Source organism: Xylona heveae (assembly GCF_001619985.1).
Source record: "Xylona heveae TC161 unplaced genomic scaffold L228scaffold_3, whole genome shotgun sequence".
NCBI classification, from domain to species: Eukaryota; Fungi; Ascomycota; class Xylonomycetes; order Xylonales; family Xylonaceae; genus Xylona; species Xylona heveae.
In genome coordinates this window covers 1,661,392-1,674,826 of record NW_017264195.1, presented here as the reverse complement: position 1 = coordinate 1,674,826, position 13,435 = coordinate 1,661,392, and the positions used below count along the sequence as shown (strand labels likewise).

The following is a 13,435-nucleotide window of genomic DNA, read 5'->3' as shown; positions in this document are numbered from 1 at the left end:
CAGCCTTTTGTTTGTGCCACATGTTTGTACTTGATAGTCAAAGGCACCACACCTATTGATCTCTTACATGCAGGCGCGCGCTTTGAGGCCTCGCCGGCAGTTTGGGTGCTTGCGCATCACATATCAGGCGCTTATTGGTCAATACCAGCATTGAACAGACCAGTCACTGAGAGCTGACACAGTCATTGTCATGCACAACGGGAAGAACAGCGAAAGCTCCAAGTGAAGCCTAATGTAACCCAGCGAGTTGGCAAACGAGACCGCCAGGCTGATATTGATATAAAAGCATTCGTTTGGAACGAGAATCGCTGGTTACCATTGCATCTTTCGATCGCATCCGGAGGCCGAGTGCCCTCGCTATTCTTTACTTTCAAGGCTGTTCTTGGCATCATAGTTCAAGTCGATCAAACTGGTAAAGACTTGCGGCTCTAACGTCGCACTTCCCGTAATGTTTGCTTACTAACCATGCTCGGTCCCCAGATTTACGCCGCTGAAAATCGCGAGAAAATAAAGCCGGGGATAGCGGGAAATATTCTCACCAAAACATTTGACATTCTACAATCCGGCAGCTTGTTCAATATGAATTCCTATGATTTGGCGGAGAGCGAATTACAGGCTAATTTCGAGGCTTTTGCACTCGTTGATACAAGACGTAATGAATTGATTCAGGTTCAAACCCTCACCGTTTCTCCCACCGGAGATAAAGTTTTGGTGAAATTTCATATGCGCTAATTGGATTTTTTCCACGCAGTGGCTATACAAGGAAAATTGCCAGTTGAAGTTAGAACTGGTCAATTTAAAGGCCGATCATGAAGCCCAGTTAAGATGCCGTAGAGATTATCAAGCTCAGGCTCTAGAGGAAAGAGAAGACCATTTACGGACAAAGCAGATAATGGTGAGAAAGTCCTGATATGAGTGGCACGTGATATGCGTATGCTAACAGCTTGAGAAGGAGAAAAATCCGTTCGCTTTACTGTTAATCGATGGTGATGGTTATATTGTAAGTGCAATTTAAGACGTAATCCATTCTCAAAGGATACCAATTGGAATCACATGCTAATGCGTCTTGGAATAAAGTTTCATGATGAGCTTCTAAAAGGTTGTGCGAGCGGCGGCGCTGAAGCTGCGCATCGCCTTTTAAGTGCAGCTAAGGATTATGTTCAGAAGCTGAGCGATTTTTCGGGCCAGTGGTCTATCATGGTCAAAATATATGCAAACTTAGGCGGACTAGCACGCAAATTGGTTCAAATTGGCTCCATTAAAACTGTTGAGGACATGACAGCGTTTGCATGTGGATTTACCAGGCATCATGCTCTCTTCGACTTTGTCGATGTCGGCATGGGCAAGGAGCGCGCTGATCATAAGCTGAGAAGTAAGTGCTCGAATGCAGCTCGTCTATCTGCTCTTTATTTATGGGGCTTTTGTCCATCTAGATTGCTTACGCACAGGTGCCGTGTAGATCTATTGGACTTATTCATTCATAATCACCAGTGCAAGCATATACTGTTTGCATGCACTCATGATAACGGTTACGTCCCGGTTCTAGACCAGTACCGGGTTGACGAGAAGCTGAGAAGCCGTGTGAGCTTGCTCAATGCAATGCCAATGGCGAGTGGATTCATCGAACTACCGTTTCGCAGCGTAGAGTTTCCAGCGGTCTTCAGATCCGAGCCTTTGCCGCCACCAAAGCCGATTGCTCCTCCTGTTGCTGTCCGAAAGCCTAGTGCTGAAAGTAATAGCATTTCTGAGCCGGTCTCGTTTGCGTCAGCTGCCGCTACTGCTCTCCCAGCAAAAACATCTAGTCCCGTCAATGGCGGCTTAGTGATCCAGGTTTCAGGAAGTACTCCTAAACCGAAGATTACTATGGACATGCTAGGGCTTGGAGTTATTCTGCTAAACAGCGAAGATCAGCGCGTAGAGCCGGAGCTTGGAAAATATGATCCAGCTGTTTATCAGCAGTCCCTTCGCACAAATAAGCTAAAGGGTGTCTGTAACAAATATCATTTACTTGGGACATGCACGAGTTCAAATTGTCCCTTCTCGCATGCCAAGCTGACTGAAGAAGAAAAAATGGTCTTAAGATACAATACTCGGAAGAGCCCATGTTCGTATGGCCTCGAATGTCGCGACTTTTACTGCCTTTACGGCCATAAATGTCCGCATCCAGTCTGCCACTACGGTCCGACATGTTCGTTCAAAGGAATGCATCGAATCGATCAGAAGGTAGCTAAGAAGCTTGAGGACAAGATCTAAATTTATCCTATAAACTCTTCAGGATACATTTTGATAAAATATGATTGGTCTACGATTGAGAATGAAGTTGTTGCTCAATGTCAAGCGGGAGTCACAGCTTCAGTGGGATGATAGTAACCCTAATAAGCTAAAGGGGCGAGATATTATAATCATTAGTTAAATAATCAATTTCGGTATTGATTTGGATGATAGCATGTTCTGATCTGCTAAATGTGACTGTTATGTGTTGCTCAGCTTGCGCCCACCCAGGTGAAGGCATTGAGGTTGATAGACATGATAGCAATTGCTCTTTCCTGGTTGGTCGGCGCCAAAAGGGAAGAACTCGGATGCGGATGCAGTGCCATGCTGACTAATCACTCATCACCCACGAGCGAGAGGAATCAGATCCGAAGCTCGACCATCACTCGATCAAACCTGGCAGCCAGCTCAAGACTTCACCTCGAGACTCTCCACTCCCAGCCCAATTGATTCCTCGCAGCCATGTTCCTGCAACGCTCTGCCTTCGCCGCCCGCCGCGCGGCCTTCAACCCCATTGTGAAGCGCAGCTTCACCTCCTCCTTCATCCGCCGTAATGCCCTCCCCCTCCCTTCTACGGCTCAACACCTCGCAGGCCGTCAATTGTGCGAGGAAAGCTTCTGCCAACATTCGACTAACATACTCAATTGATAGGCGCGGACAAGATTGACCCCCTTCCCGGCCAGCCTGACAAGCATGTGAAGCCATTTGACGGTGAGCAAAATCCAATCCCGACCTGGTAGCGATATTATTGCGACCTCCCCGACCGTGCCATTCGAATTATTCGATAATCCTGTTCAATCGGCAATCTTGGTCACGCTTTTCATTCTCAGCATCGGGTCGACTGCGCCATTGGATGAGTTCAACGAAATCGCAATCGAAGGTCAATGGAAGGGGAACCGCGATGGATACGTGATAATTAATAATAATTGGGACATGCAATTGCTGATACAAGTGTGATAATCAATAGAGATCAAGACCGAGTCCGACCTTCTCCCTCCCGGTGCCGCCCCCGGTACCGTTCCCACCGATCTCGAGCAGGCAACTGGTCTCGAGCGTTTGGAAATCCTCGGAAAGATGCAGGGTGTCGACATTTTCGACATGAAGCCCCTTGATGCCAGCCGCAAGGGTAAGAATACACTTATGTTTTTGGTCGTCCACCTATATATCGCTCCTTTTCCTATACCTTGTCCACAAGCCCAGACCTGAATCTATGATTTGAACCCGTCCACCGACTTGGCCTTCCTCGACACGCTCAACCCAATTTGAACGAGGCAAAGTTGCTAATCATCTATTTCGCAATTAAACAGGCACCCTTGAAAACCCCATCATCGTCAAGTCTTTTGGTGATGAGCAGTATGCCGGCTGCACTGGTTACCCTGCTGACTCTCACATCACCCTTTGGTTGACCGTAAGTCTTTTCAGTCAATTTATATAACCTACGATCTCTTCTGGTGTCCTCTCTCAGACACAATACTCTGGCCACATTTGAAAACAATATTCAAAATGCTAATGGCAAACTTTACAGATGTCCCGTGAGCGGCCCATTGCCCGCTGCACCGAGTGCGGCAGCGTCTACAAGATGGAATATGTCGGTCCTCAGGACGACCACCACCACGGCCGTAAGTCTAGACCCATTAGCTTCCGCTCTTCCGTTTGCCCCGTTCCTCGACATCTCCTTCTTCGTGAATTGGTAGATTGCTAACCTCGCTGTCATCACTACCACAGACCACGGCTACGAGGAGCCCAAGACCTTTGCCGACTTCGTCAAGCCCGAGTACAGATAAATTTATCCCCCTAATTCCGTCCTGTAATTATTATTATAGCGCGGATGTGTTTACTTTATTTGAAGGATACATTTTTTGAGCGACTGTTGTCTCGGTATGAGAGTGGGCAAAGCGAAGAGTTGGCCTCGCGCTCGAGGAGGTAGTGGATGCGTCCGTTTTTTTAAATAATCGAGGGTAGAGTGCGTACGTATGTATTTATATGTATGTAGAAAGATTTATTGGGCGGATTGGGAGGGGCCATTCCCAGTATTGCTGCAATAGTAGAACGTTTCTGTTTATATCTGATGCCTTGGATCAAAGATCACAGAGTGAGAGTTGAAGCCATCGGTTTTGGTTTCGTATATCGTCATTGGTAGAATCCCTCACACAAAAACATTTATACATTTGCCCATCACACAGATGACACAACGACTCCAAGAGGCACAGCAACCGGAGGTAGGCGATAACCCATTTGGGAAGGTGTACAAGAAAAACTTGAAAAGCCCATGATTCGATTCTCGTAGTCATCATTATTGTCGTTGGCGTCGTTGTAGCAAGTTCTATCCAGGCTAGATATGAAAATAAAAGGTACGTAATGACAAACTGGAGCACAACAAATTGTTGAGCCAAGAGGGAAAACTTGGAGTAGAGAAGAGAGACAGAGAACAATAGCCAGCTAATGGCGAGGAGGAACAAACAAAAACCAAGAACAAACAGGAGAAAAGGGAGGTAAAACCTGACGAAAAGAGAAAATAATAAAAGACCATGAAAGAGAGAACAGAGAGAGAAAAGAACCAAAAGGGGGAGCAGAGGTTTAGATGGTATCTGGAAGATAAAAGAGAAAAAAAAGAAATAAAAGGTAAATAACGATAAGTAAACAAGTCAGACAAAGTTCATAAGTGTTGGATGTAAAGGTAATGGGAAAGCATGCATAAAGGAAATTAGTAACAAAGCATGAAGCTATCAAGTCGTTTCTTCTGTGTGTCGTGAGTCATAACAATGGTCTAAGTCTGGGGTCATAAGTACCACGTAGTGTGAATAGAGCCTGGCCGCTGCCACCCCAAAGTCAAATAATTAAGTAGGGGAAATCGACAAGAACAAGCAATTAGAAGATGCAGCGCGAGAAAAAGCAAAAGAGAATAAGCAAAACACAATGTGATAGTGCAGGGTAGAAATCGACTCCCAGAGAGCTTGAGATCGATCGACAAGAAGGGGGAAAAAACAAAGAGGAACCAAAAGAATAGGAAAACAAAATGAAAATAGACCAGGTATCGTCTTATCATTCCATCATTGATAATTCCTGAAATCGTCGTCGAGTCAACAATGTTCATAACTTATAGAGTTTCGTTTGCTATCAAGGTCGAGATCGCGTCCAAATTCCTTCCCCTTCATTGAATTAGGAGCAAATAAAAGGTCTTTTTACCGTTGCAAAACACGCGGCCATGGCAGCAGACCAGCTCGGGTAGGCCGGTTTTAAAAATAGCGAGTGTCAGGAGTGATAATCCTAGGGCCAATGCTCTGCCTGATCTTCTCTCGACGCGCCTCCCGGGCCTCTTCTGCTTTCCTTTCCTTGCGCTCTCGAAGCCTTTCCTTTAACCCTTTGAAGCCAACGTACTCGATCTGAATGCCTAGAGCCGGGATAGCTGTCGCACGGGGTCGCCTTCGTTGTCTAGCAGAAGCTTTGACGATGCCTGAGCTGGTAGTACTACGTAAACTTGCTCTGCTAGTCCTTCTGTTTAAAGTCGCCGGCATACGCTCATTACTCCCATCGTTTTGATAATTATTTCGGAACGTGCCCCATCTGCGACGCAAAGATGAACCAGGTAGCGAAAGTGTCCGATGGGGAGATTGTTGGCGTGAGAAAGACGCGGCAGTGAGCAATGCTTGCTCTCTGGGGTCCACCTCGTCTTCCGAATCTGATTCCGCTTCGGAATCTTCAAGATCGTCCCAGAAGCCTCGAGGTCTCCAGAAAGGGTGCAGCCTATTGTCTGTATCCTCGGATACGCTGGGAACTCTTTTCTTATCACTCGTGACGGTCTTGTAAGTTTGTAATCGGGCAAACGGGGAAACGATCGAGTCAGAGAACCGTCGTGTAGTTAGTGCCCGTCTGACCATCGAAAATGCACGAGTCGGGCCAGTGGATAAATCCCGGCTACCAATCTGTCGATCATGTTCCTCTAGAGGCGTGGGTGGAATAACCTTAAATTCCGGAGGTGCTGGAGCTGCACGCGGATTCTTCAACGGTGATTGGACGAGACTGAGAGGATGGCCGGTATGTAGGGCTGTATCTTTGTTGCCTCCTGTATCAATCATTTCAAGACCTGCACGCACGCTTGGACGTGGACCGGGCTGCGCAAGCTGCTGAACAACCAGCAAAGAGTGGTTATGGTGCGGGAAGATGCTGACAGCCGTCGCTTCCCTCACTTCCAACCCCTCAGTCGATGAGGTCATTGAGGCTCCTGAAAACGGGGTGTGATACGCACTGGTATGCCAGGACAACGATCGTTCACCTTGTACATCAGGGGACAACTGCAGGCTGCCTTTTTCTCCATCATGTTCTGACATGATCGGAGAGGAAATAGGGGCATGTTCCGACGAGAAAGCCTTGCTTCTCCTCTGGGACTTTGGAATCTCAAAGCCATTTAGGATGAGTGATGGAGTATGCGGCTTACTTCTGTTCGTCGGACCGACATGCGAGGAGCTTTGTACGGGGACGGTCGATGCCTCACGCTTCTCACGGGACCTTCCTGCGTCGGCAGCTTCGCTCTTCGGGTTCAGTGGGTTTTTCAATGTATCATCCAGCGCAGTATCTGTCAAGTTCCGATCATCTGGGCTTCCGATATCTTCAGGCGTGTCTTGAAAGATAAGAGATTGCGCTCTTGACTGCTCCCTGCTGGAGGCTGTCGAAGATTTAAAGGAAGACGTTCTCTCTGGAATCACCACTATAGGAACGACATCGTCCAGCTTCGTTTGTCCGAGAGATGCCGGTCGTGATCCATAGAGAGATCCATTTGAAAAAGGGCTAGCTCTGCTGTTGCGCTTCCGAGTCTTTGTCTCAGGTTGCGACAAGCGTTTCTCAAATTCTTGACGTCCTTCCCGGGGAAGCTGTGGTGCCGGATCGGACCTCCGCAAAGCTAAGTTCTTGCCTGTATGACGCAGCGTCCTGTGCCTCTGAGGGGTTGTATCCACAATCATCGCCTCGACGATGGTCGAGGTCGCAGACATGGCAGAAAGCCGACGGTTGTCGAAGCCTGGCGTTGTAACATCAGGAGTTCCGTGCAAAGCACTATCTTCTTCAAACGGCCATTCTATCTCTTTAGCAAAACGCTCCATTGAATCTGTCTGGCGACCACGCGGATGATTTTCAATACGGTCTCGCAGACTCGGCTCTCGGGGCCCAGGCTGGTCTGCTTCAAATCTGTTACTCAGCTCTGGCAATGGCTGTCTCTGTATTTCAGCCTCCGTTTTGAAGGCATAATTATCATGTCGCTTTTCTGGTTTTCTTCGTAACGTCACATTCCTCGATATGTTTGTGTTCCATTCCCGTGGTGGCGCCTCGGTACCTTTATCGGGCTCGCGATCCCACGCCCCATCAAACTCTGTAAATTTGCTGTTTGTATGACTGAGAGCTTGCGCATCCAATTTCGGAAACTTATCCTCATTGTCGGAATTGCAAGGCTCAACCCCTAACCCAAGGTCAGTGCTCTCTAGCCTAGCAGATCTGGTTGAATCTAACCAGTTCTGCATTGCTTGTGTGGGAGTGTCGCACAGCGACGGGGGACCCTTATTGCCTTCATCATCAGATGAAAAGTTCTCTTGTGCTGTAGTGAACGACTCTGCACGAGATGAGGGATATCGCTGGGTAGGAGGGGCCTGGGACCCAGGAAGTTTCGATTTACGCCTTGGTGGAGTATCATCTGGGGTTGGTGGGCTACGGTGGTTAAGCTGCGTATTCACAGAACCGGTGGAAACAAGAAATTTATCCGTAATATCATTCACGGCAGCTGTTGGAGTAGCTGGGTCTTTCTCTGCGGGTTCATGTGGTATTGAGGGAGGGGTCCACGGGATACCATTCTTCGGGAATGTTTTTGGCGTTGGGGTGTCATTATCTTGCTCGTCACGATTGTGATTCATATTTTCCAACGGGATAACTGAGCCTTCAGGCGACGTGAGAGCTGGCTCAACAATTGCATGGCCTGCGTTATTGGCTGTTTGTGGTATGCCGCTCTGGCCATCCAGTTGAGAGGGACTTGCTGATCCAAGTGTTGAAATAAGGCTGTGCGGGAGTGCACCTGCTGCCAGCTGTGCAATGGAAGTAGGTATCATTTCCAGAACGTTGGGTCTGGGTCCGATCAAGTGTCCAGCTCTGACCTCTTCCTCTCTCCCTCTTCAGCCTTGAAAGGAACGGGAGTACTTCAGCCCAAACACGTATCTTTTGCGCGACCTCAGTGATCGAAATGTGTCATAGAGATGATCCCGTTTCGCATTATCATATATTTGTGTGAAGCGATGGAGCCCAGGGCAGGCTGGGCCGGCTTGGCCACTATGGTTGAATCAGTGTCGCGCTTATTGAAAGCGAGGAAGTCATCTAAAAGTTCAAAGGATTGTTTCGAAGAGAGTTTTGAGAAGCTTGGGAGTTGACCAATTTCAGAGTGGACAACCTCGAACAATATGTAATGCTCGTGAATTGTAAGTCCGCGATAAGTGAATTCGAACGGAGTCTGATATCGTTGAGGGGTGTACGAGTAGATTGCGCTACTTTGCGTAAGTGGATCAAAGGCGCGTTAGCGGGAGGCGCCTGCAGGGGGGAAGAATGGTGGAAGAGCAACGACAAAGAGTGTGATGAGGAAAAGAAGGTATACGATGGAATACCCGATCGGTGAATGGCAGTATCCAAGAAGAGAAAGGAAATGTTCAATAATAATGTATGTTAGGATGATGCAGACAATGATTCTGCCTAATAGGTGCTGGATCGGTAGTCGAGCAATGACGCCGATTCTATTTGAGACAGTCTGCAAAATTGCGCGAACCAACAAAACCCGTTGCTGGCATTACTCCTTCAGATGAGATAAGGTCAATAAGAGTTAGAAGGCAATCTGCTATGCCCTTCATTTGTGCTCAAACCCTCCTCGAATTTCTAGTGACTCGCTGCTGGTAAGGTGTTAGTAGACATCGCCAATTCAGCAAGGTTCTTTGATCTGGCAGCGCTCTCAACTTTAGGCTCTGGATTATGTCGGAGAATCTTATAGCAGACCAAACCGTGTGGATCAGGTATTTGTGTACTCCGTACACGAGAGAGGCATGTCTGATTTCGGACTTCTCCGTGCGGTAGACTCGATTACGGTAGGCAAATCAGCTTGCAGAGCTCCGACCCAGGCGGCTACTGGGACAAAACCCGAATCGCGTTCTATGATCTATCTCCCGCCGAAGAGTGAGAGACGGCTTTTAGTTGAGAATTTTCTCGAATTTACTTTGCTTGCCATCGAGGCTGGTGGTTCCGGCATCTTCTGCATCTTTGGGTTTCTTTTTCTCTTTCATTTCTGTCCCAATTTATTTTATTTTATTCTTTTTTTTTTTCTCCTTCCTTTAGAATTTTTTTTATACATAAAAGGTACGTAGATAAAGATATAGATGCATATGAAAATAAAAGAAGAAACAGCAGAAAATCACAGCAATTTTTAGCTAATGCCTGAGTCGTGTTCATTATTATCGCAAGATAACTGAGAATTGGTAAGAGAGCAATGACTAATTAGACAAGATAAACAGGGCAGTAAATGTCCAAAAGACTGCTCAACAATCTGGAGCATAGATGCATGTGATGCTTGATATGGCTCCACGAGCCGAAACAAACGAGCTACAAAACCGAACTGGCGCGTTGCACTTCCCCTCTTAAAGAAGGTACGCCAGACGTACCTGACTCGGCGAGATCGCGAGCACTCAAGTGCTGCATCATCCCTGCATCTACAATACTTACTTGTCAGGTGCATAAAATCTTTCTTTCCTGGAGTGGCACAGACAAAGGGCATCGGGTGATTGCGCTTCTGCATATAAAAAGTTGTCGATTTGAAAGGCCATATGCATAAATGATCCGCTCTTTCTGCTGTACATAAGAACCCGTGATTCCGAAACCGCTGTGAGCCCGAGAAAAGCTTTTTGGACATGTGCGATTCGACTCCTTCTCTGCATCATTCTTGAACTTAGGTGACAAGGGCCTCCAGCCCGTCTACACATGACCTTGCGACAAAAGTTGCCCACGAAAAATTAAATCGGCTGCCATGGAGCAATGCGCTTTGATAAAGCCATGTGCTAAAACATTCGACGAGCGGCTAAAACTGCAATATCGAATACAATAATTTCGCCCAGTGAAGAGAGAACTACACACATGACAGCATGCATAAAAGTTGATGCAACACAGTTGAAAAGACATCGCGTTAGCTGGAGATGAGCTGACGTCCAAACTCCTAGCGCAAGCTAAGCATCAACTGTCTTCCATAAAGGGAAGGAAGCTGTAGGATTCATCCCCAGATGGGAAAATAAAACACGGGAACCCTTCTCCCGCTCCCGCCGTTTGACCATAGGCAGGAGCAATACTCTGCACCCGCGATCAAAGTTACGCGAATGAATCGCTCCTGATTCTAATCACCAGAGAGAAAAGAGAGCTGGTTTGGGCGCAGCTCAAGCCACGAAGAGTATCATGAGACACAGGCGAGAATTTCCCCGGGAAAAAAGACGGCTCAGGGCGAACAAAAGGATTCACGCCACCAAAGTTTTTCATTTCCCCGCGTGGAGAACAACAGGGGACCGACAGGGTTGAATGTGCCTTTCTTGATGGGCAAGCACTTCCTAGTGGATTCCACCCCAGTATGTAAGCCAGAGCAGCAGGGCGACCGCTGCAGCTGCCCTCTCGAGGTGGGAAGTCACATCTTTTGGCTTGCTTGTGCATCTCAAAGTGGCTTGCTCCGCTTATTCTGCCTTTGCCAGGCGAGATCGGGGGGCTTAATCCTGTATGTTTCTTAAGACGACCCAGTGTTAAGAGCAAGGATAGACCAGGTCAACGAATAACACAAGCTAGGCAAGCAACTGTTCTTTCCGAAAGAGGAGACAAATTAAGCGTGAAGAGGTGCCTCTCTGTGCACTGGTACTGCGCCGCCAGATATGGCATCACATTGTGGCTTGAAGTTAGGAAGGTGATAAGCCCCTGTCATGTATGGGCTCACAGTTTCAGCGAGCCCCTGCTCCTTTGAGATTGAGTAACGGTGCAATCTCCACGTTTAACAGGGAGCACCTCTCCGGCACAGGCGTACGGAGGTACACTCATACCGCTCAAAAAACCATTTTTCCCTATCAGGAAACTGGAGAAGAGGGAGTTTGGTGTTGGCGATGAGGATAGGCGAAAGATTCGTCCACAGTACGGAGTACCTGCATATTGTGTGTTGTAAAGGTAGTCGGTACTTTGATCCCAAGCCGGATAGACTCTGGGACACGCCAAGTGCCCAAGTATTCGTACGGAAGCCCCCAAACAAGACGGCGTACTGCGTACACACAAACACTCGTACTCCGCAACCTGAGGTGATTAAGGACAATGCCCATCATCTTTAGCTTCTTCCCACTTCCCCAGAGAATGGCGAGGCGCTGTCTTTTCCCCAGTCGTGCATCACCCGAGACTTGGGGGAACAGGGAAGGTACCAGCAGAAGAGCTCAAGTACCCTTAGGTGACTCGACTTCTAATTTACGCAACTTTTGCAAATATCCGTCCACACCACGATGAAAGAGAGCTCTCTTTTTTTTTTTTTTCTTTCTTCTACATTGAGATCTTACCCCACATATTCCCTGCTTTCGAATCTTAGCCATGGCGTATTGCAAGACGCGGGACTTCCGATGGGCCAAAGGCAGGAGCGGCTTAGAGACGCAACTTCAGATTGCCACGGCGAGCTGATCACGGCACAGCTCGGAACCCAGCCAAGTCATTTCCCTCCCAATCACCCGCCATCCTCTCTCAACACTGGCCCGTCAGTATACTTGAGCAACCGTACCAGTACCACATTGGACCGCGTCACCCACACCATCTACCCTGTCTTATTCGCTCTCTTGCTCTCTTAGGATTACCCCGCATGCCTTTTGTTGGTGTTGCACCGCGCTAAGAGGACATACCTCCCATCGGCAAGCCCCAAACGTCTCCTTTGGTATGTGCCACGGCATCAGCGGCATCAGCTGAGATTGTGCGAGACGTCTTTTCGGTCTCTTCAACACTGCACCTCCCTAATATGATTGGGATTGACTTCTGTCATGACTAACGGGATACTTGGCGATTACTGCGGCTGCTGCTGGGATGGAAATGTAAAATGCTTCGTAGTCTGGGCGTGCGCTCTCAAACGTCTCAAGATTATCAAAAGGGGAAAGAAAAAATGTCCTTGTCGCATTTCGGGGGTTCCCCTCGGTCTCTTCTTCTCTATCCCTCTGCGCCCGAGGAATCCAAGCCTTCATACTCTCCCCACCTCTACGGAGTAAACACACACTTCTCATATTAATCTCATTATCTACCCTTTTTTCGTTACCTCGGGTCAAGTGCCTCCAGTACGCATCCTTCAAGGCTGCTTGCGTAGAAACCCAAGTGTCGTTCCAGCGTCGCCCGCTCCCACCATACCTTGACGCTAGGCCCACGTCCCGCCCGTGATTGCGCATTACGTTCACCCTAAGTGTCCCTTCTCTTCCCAACTTATCGAACCTAGCCTTCCTCAGTTGGCTGGATACCTGCCTACCTCCTAGCTCACTACCTACTCCGTCCGTACTTGGGCCTTTGACCTGCCCTGTCGAAATTCCTACTCGCCAGTACTCCGTACGCGTCGAGTCAACCCTCAGCGTGTTGAACCTTTCAAGTCACCTTTTGTCCTTGATTCTTCCCTTTCTCACTACTCCCGCTCTACCTTTTCTCAGGTAAGTCGACAAATTCTTGCGCCACTTCCCCCATCCGACTCTCTCGTTGGTTCTTACTACTCGCTCGCTTTGCCTCTCTAAGAAGAGGCTCGCGCGTCCCCTAGCCCTGATTGGTTCGTCAGTCGCTCCCCTCTTCTCGCCAGTCCTCGCAAATCCTCCCCCCCGTACCCCATACCGTCCTTGGACTGCCCGTTGTCGAGATTCGTTCACCTTTTGCCGCTTCGATCCTCGAACCCGCACCCACCACAATCACCCTCCTAAAGATTTCTTACCCAGCTGTCATGTATACTCTGATCAGCTTGCAGGTATCGGCGTGACCTTACTATACACCCCTCTCTTCATCCCCCCCCCCGCGCCACAGATTCCCTTATCCGATCGTCTCCCCAAATCCCACTCGACCTGGGTACCGCCTTCAGGCGCCCGTTTTAACGAGGCCACAACCGACAACTTACTCCAACCTCGTCGCG

At 48.4% G+C, this 13,435-nt stretch overlaps 4 protein-coding genes across 4 annotated transcripts; 3 read left to right on the top strand and 1 right to left on the bottom strand.

Annotated features, from left to right (window-relative positions):
• Window positions 1–299: 299 nt before the first annotated feature.
• On the top strand, window positions 300–2,395 carry L228DRAFT_259674 (hypothetical protein). Its single transcript, XM_018334184.1, has 6 exons — window positions 300–412; window positions 481–669; window positions 752–895; window positions 953–1,000; window positions 1,078–1,372; window positions 1,460–2,395. The coding sequence occupies exons 2-6, from the start codon at window positions 580–582 to the stop codon at window positions 2,251–2,253; spliced, it is 1,371 nt and encodes a 456-aa protein (XP_018190015.1). The 5' UTR covers window positions 300–412; window positions 481–579; the 3' UTR covers window positions 2,254–2,395.
• A 261-nt stretch (window positions 2,396–2,656) lies between these two features.
• Window positions 2,657–4,327, top strand: L228DRAFT_245399 (cytochrome c oxidase polypeptide IV mitochondrial precursor). Its single transcript, XM_018332147.1, has 6 exons — window positions 2,657–2,821; window positions 2,923–2,982; window positions 3,239–3,397; window positions 3,579–3,679; window positions 3,797–3,890; window positions 3,997–4,327. Exons 1-6 carry the CDS (start codon window positions 2,734–2,736, stop codon window positions 4,053–4,055), a joined length of 561 nt encoding a protein of 186 aa, XP_018190014.1. The 5' UTR covers window positions 2,657–2,733; the 3' UTR covers window positions 4,056–4,327.
• Window positions 4,328–5,507: 1,180 nt separating this feature from the next.
• On the bottom strand, window positions 5,508–8,360 carry L228DRAFT_237384 (hypothetical protein; the record flags this gene model as incomplete). The annotated part of the gene is made up of 1 exon (XM_018330928.1): window positions 5,508–8,360. The coding sequence occupies one exon, from the start codon at window positions 8,358–8,360 to the stop codon at window positions 5,508–5,510; it is 2,853 nt and encodes a 950-aa protein (XP_018190013.1).
• Window positions 8,361–9,218: 858 nt separating this feature from the next.
• L228DRAFT_97331 (hypothetical protein) lies at window positions 9,219–9,718 on the top strand. The gene has a single exon (XM_018337027.1). The coding sequence runs from the start codon at window positions 9,336–9,338 to the stop codon at window positions 9,651–9,653; it is 318 nt and encodes a 105-aa protein (XP_018190012.1). The 5' UTR covers window positions 9,219–9,335; the 3' UTR covers window positions 9,654–9,718.
• Window positions 9,719–13,435: the final 3,717 nt, after the last annotated feature.